This window comes from Rissa tridactyla, chromosome 9 (assembly GCF_028500815.1).
Source record: "Rissa tridactyla isolate bRisTri1 chromosome 9, bRisTri1.patW.cur.20221130, whole genome shotgun sequence".
In the NCBI taxonomy this organism is placed as follows: domain Eukaryota; kingdom Metazoa; phylum Chordata; class Aves; order Charadriiformes; family Laridae; genus Rissa; species Rissa tridactyla.
In genome coordinates, this window is record NC_071474.1 from 27,099,567 (window position 1) to 27,104,887 (window position 5,321).

The 5,321-nt window shown below is 42.3% G+C and overlaps 1 protein-coding gene across 6 annotated transcripts in view; it reads left to right on the top strand.

Moving 5' to 3' along the window:
• The window catches only part of TAF1 (TATA-box binding protein associated factor 1), a 34,428-nt gene extending 29,481 nt beyond the window's left edge, over positions 1–4,947 (top strand). For 5 of the 6 annotated variants that reach the window (XM_054213547.1, XM_054213549.1, XM_054213551.1 and 2 more), the window contains 4 exons: positions 1,766–1,864; positions 2,146–2,296; positions 3,073–3,250; positions 4,363–4,947. In XM_054213547.1, the coding sequence (XP_054069522.1) occupies positions 1,766–1,864; positions 2,146–2,296; positions 3,073–3,250; positions 4,363–4,579 (645 nt within the window). In that variant the 3' untranslated portion in view covers positions 4,580–4,947. The remainder of the gene's footprint in view (positions 1–1,765; positions 1,865–2,145; positions 2,297–3,072; positions 3,251–4,362) is intronic. The other variant, XM_054213548.1, reaches the window with a different exon arrangement.
• The last annotated feature ends 374 nt before the right edge of the window (positions 4,948–5,321 follow it).

Consider the following 5,321-nt stretch of genomic DNA (forward strand, 5'->3'; position numbering starts at 1 on the left):
CATTGTATGTATGAGCTGCAAGAGAGGCCTGTTCTCTATAAATCTATCTAATCCTTTTGGAATCCATTTACAATTTTGGCCTCTGTAGGATTGCACTGTGTAGAAGTACTGACTTCTATTTTAAAATCTGCTACTTGGCAAACTTCAAACCTGAGGTTGTGAGCCGTTGCGTTTTACCGTGTTTGTTCTTTAAGAATAAAAAACATATTTTGATTAAAGAGTGTTTAAACACCGTGCCAAAAAACGCATCTTGCATTTAGTCCTGAAATCCCAGTCTTGGCTCTCACAGTACTGTTCTAGTCCCAGTTCAGTGCCTGAGAATGTTCTGTCTCCTGTTTCCACGTATACGTTAGCCCCCCAATTTGTACGATAGCAACACTTCCCTCAGTATATCACATGGTGCTTCAGTCTATCAAGACGAGAGCAATTTGTCTGCTCTGGACTCTCCCATCCCTGCCCCAGAGAAGTGAGAACTCGGGTCAGAATCTTCCATTTTTTCATGAGGTCGGAGAGTTGGGTTGTATAAGCAAATTGCTGAAAAGAGGCAGTTACTTTGTAGGAAACGGGAGACAAAGATCAGCAGAGAAGGAATCCATTTCAAAAGTTAGCAATTTTCTTCATTTTGGCTGCTTTGAGGGAAAAGGAAAAATTAAAAGAGCACTGGGAATTGAGACACTGCAAAACAAAGAATAGAGAAAACAAAAGCTGCAAAAGAATCTGCCTAAAGCCAGATATTTGTTTGTTTCACTACTTCTGGGAGTGGAAACCTGGTGACTCATGCTACAAAGGGCTAATGTGCAATCCCGTGTTGATTCTGAATAGGGAAATGGTGAGGTGTATTCCACAGATTTGGAAGATGATAATTAGATTATTATGGTTGCATCCAGTGACCGTGAGAAGCTGCACAAACACCTAGGAAGAGATGGTTGTCACTGTAGATACCTTGTAGTTGTAGAAGAAAAAAAAGCAGACCAGTTAAAGGTATTCAATCATTATAACTTGTTACAGTAACCACACAATATTTTTTTCTTAGTCTTTATTCTGTATTAAACAAAAAAAAAATGTTGGAGGAGAGGGAATAGCAGAAGGAGATGCAGTAATATGACCATGAAAATAAGCTACCAGGAGAGAGGAAGAAGGGTGAGGAGGGCCACGAGACTGCAGGTGGTACCGGAAAGCCTAGTGAGAGCTATTCTGAGCAATCCAGCCAAACAGATTGAATATGAATAGTTCCATCTAGTGTTGTGGCTGTCTGTAGCTTTGAGAGTGCCTTCTGGATTTGGAAGCCTTCAAGCTTTCTGTAGACCTTCAGTTTAGTCTTTGGGACAGGATCTGCATGTCCTCTCTACCTTGGACTCGTGGTGACTGAGGGAAGAATAGGAGAGAGAAGGGCAGGAAAAGATTTGTTGGAAACTTCTGTCTGCTTTTGAAATGTTTTATGAAAATAAGCGCTTTTTAAGATCTAGTGGTATTTTCCAGAAATCGCTAGGTAACTAAAGAACACTGGCGCTGTAAGGCTGGAGATTCCCTTCTCAAGGATGGAGGTCATCAGGACAAAAGTGTGTGGAGACTGTGTGCTCTCTGATCTTGGAATACAGACAGAAAGGGTCCTTGCGCTGAGAGTGATATACATATATTTTTCTTTTTATCTTTCTCCCCCTGTACTCCTGCACCCATCGTTGTGGTCCAGATGTCAGTCATACCCTTTAGTTTATGTCCAGTAGTGCTTTCCTCAATAGTATTGCTGTTTGTGTTCCCCATCCAGATGCGCCAGGGGCGAGGTAGGCTGGGCGAGGAAGACTCTGACGTAGATATCGAAGGGTTTGATGAGGATGATGATGGGAAACCTAAGACTCCAGCCCCAGTGAGTATATATACAGAGATCCCAGCCAGTCCACGTGTTGACTTGCGTACTTGTGGTAGAAGTCTCCGTAGTGTAAGGGTTGTCTCCTGTGTCTGCCACCCTGAAAGACAGCAGTATTCATAGCAATAGCTAGACTTTTAAATGTAGTTTTAAAATGTTAGCATTATGGAATGAGTGAATACATCAGAAAGAAGAGCGTGATAAATAATAGGTATATGCTGGCATGCAGCAGTAGGTTATATGTTGTCTGATCTTCACTATCCCTGTTCTGTATGACTTAGGAAGTTGAAGATGCAGATGGTGACCTCGCTGATGAAGAAGAAGGATCAGCCCAGCAGCCCCAGGCTAGTGTCCTCTATGAAGATTTGCTCATGTCGGATGGAGAGGATGATGATGATGGGAGTGATGAAGAGGGAGACAACCCTTTCTCATGTAGGTAGCCTTTTTTATAAAAGGTTGAGTGGGAACTGGTTGTTCACAAACCCAGCTAATCTTCTCGTGCTTCCATCACAAAAACACGCGCAGACAAAAACATTGAGAGTATAGAGCGTAATCGGGATACGTAGGCCAGGTGGTCTGGTAGTCAAAAAGAGAGACCAAAGGGCAAGATGAGAAAGCTGGATGAACATAAATGGAACTGAGAACAAAGTGAAGTAGGAGTGCTGGAAGTACAGACACAAAAGAAAGCAGAGTTAAGACAAGATCTGGTCGATCGTATTTCATAAAGTGAAACTGCAAATGGTTCTGAAAAGACTGGGACTAGGATTTGGCGTGCAGAGCAACGGATGGGCAGTCTAGTAAAAGCACAACATTTATCTTGATATGAAACAGTGTGGTCAGCGTTACCCAGGACTGGAAGAGGTGTCTGGAGGTTCCTCAGATTTTTTCCCTGTTTTACTAAAAAACTTGCCATGCAGAAAAGCTTCTTTAGCAATGGCTTCTGAAAATTATTAGGGGGGAAGAGAGGGGAATTATTCAGAGTGGACAAGCAAATAAGGCCTTTTTGAGTAATGGTGGTAATGAAATTCCTTTTGAATAACATCAGAACTGGCATCACCTCCCAGATACCCTTTCTGCTACCTTGTGGAGACACTACTTCGTATGCATTCCTTGCAGTCAATATTGTAGCCTTTAAACAAAGACAACGGGTATGTAACGGACAGAAAAAAACCTGTTGATTTGTGCGCAAATGTTGGTTTATTACACAGCCATCCAACTGAGCGAGAGCGGCAGTGACTCCGATGTGGAGCCCAACGCAGTGAGACCTAAACAACCTCATGTTCTTCAAGAGAACACACGTATGGGCATGGACAATGAAGAAAGCATGATGTCTTACGAAGGAGACGGTGGGGAGACATCTCATGTTATGGAGGACAGTAATATCAGGTAACTGGAGCGGAGAATCTTGTTAGAATAATTCTTCGAAATCCCTTCTCTTAAAGAAGTGTTGGTCATAAAAAGTTGAAGAATATCTCACGGTTTTTTCGTCCATCTTGTCACTGGTTTTAGTATTGCAGCCATAATTACCATAATTGCAATCTACTTATTGACCGAAATTTGGTTCTGCCGTTAGATTTTCACTAATAAAAACGTTAGTTACATTTAAAAAAACATTCTTTTTTGTAAGTTAAATGATTTCCTGTCCATAGTGGTTTTTGAAGACAGGACAAATAAAGGTTTTTATAGGTTGTCTTGGAAACTACAAGATGCCCTTGAAGTTAAAAGATGATTTAGCTGTTTAACTTGATGGTATTTGTTTTGTTTTTTTTCTCCAAGCATTTCCTTACTTTAAAGGAAATTGCTTAGTTGGAGTCTAAAAGGATAGGAATATGCATGTTCTGTATTTTGGAAAGAGTTCCATTATTAGAAAAATAAAAGTACAGCTCTATCAGCTTTATTTTTTGCATTTGCTTGAGAGAATATGGACCTGCTCTTCCTTCGGTGGCCGTTCTGTAGAGTATTGGCATTAGATTCTCAGTTCTTTTGCTACTTGTGGAATTCAGTCCCTTCGTGCTGTTATTGATATTGGCCTAATTATCATACAGGTAGCGATGCAGGGTCAGGCGAATGGTCAGTCCAGCCCCATACCTTGACGATAGTCAGCAGAAAACGCTGGCGCAGACGATGAGAATGGGCTGTGTACCTTCGTCTGCAGTTAAGTGACACGTGTTGGAGCCCTGAGGTTTTTTTCCTGCCCTGAGTATATCAGAGCGGGATGAGGATGCCGGTAGACAATTGTTTCATCAGGACAACTGTTTTGGGGTGGGTTTTTTTTTTTGTTTTTTTGTTTTTGTTTTTTTTTGTTTGTTTGTTTGTTTGTTTTTTTTTTAATTTTAAAAAGCTGGCCATTGCCAGAATTGAAGCGCACAGTGGTTCCGAGTGTTCCACAAGGACTTCAAGCCCAGGGACCGTTTACCAGGCGTTAAATCCAGAGGTGTCGGTATCAGCAGCCGATTGGAAATGATGGTATAGTGAGAGTTTTCTCTCTTTCTTCTTAGTTACGGCAGCTACGAAGAACCAGACCCAAAGTCCAACACAAGAGATACTAGTTTCAGCAGTACCGGAGGGTATGAGATCTCGGAAGAGGAGGAAGAGGAGGAACAGCAGCGCTGTGGGCCGAGCGTGTTAAGCCAGGTCCATCTGTCTGAGGATGAGGAGGACAGCGAGGACTTTCACTCCATTGCAGGAGACAGTGACCTGGACTCCGATGAATAAATCCCTTTCCTGAGACGACCATTATCTTGGGCTACTCTTGGCTCCTGAATTTTGTCTTGTCCTAGTTTGGTATATGGAATAGTGCAGGGGGGACTGTGTTAAAAAGATATTTTTTTTTTTAATGTAATATTTTAATCAGTTGTGTACGTGACTGAGTAAATGTTGAAAAGTAAGCTTTCACCAAGCATGCCCTGCTGAATTTTTGGGTTGTTGTTGTCCCAGATTCCAAACGAAGAGTTGTATCGTTTGTTCTTCAGTTTTTACAGATGTAAAATAATTTCTTATAAATACTGGCCTGTTCGGTATGTGCGTGAAAAATGCTTGTTCAGAATAAAACACCTGCTGTTGATAAGCCACTAAAAAAACAATTTTCATTCCGTAAAGGGAAGGTTTTTCTCTAGGACCACAGCGTGGACGCGGTGTCTGCGTTCACACTCCAGACTGGCTTTGATAAGTGCTGAACTACCCTGAATACTTCTGTTAGCAGATGCCGTATTTCTTTTTTTTTTATTTTTTATTTTTTTTATTTTAAAGTTGCGATTAGGCCCAGAAATCAAAATTTGGTAATTTGAGCCTTCAGGCAGGCTCATTACTCGAAGGAGATTCGACATTTTCTGTCACGCGGGAAGCACGCGCTGGGGTTCCGCATGGAATTCCGTATGGAACGCCGCCCCCGCGCCGCCGGCACCCGGATGTGCGGCGGGGACCCGCACGGCGGAGGGCGGCTGCGCACGCGCGGTGC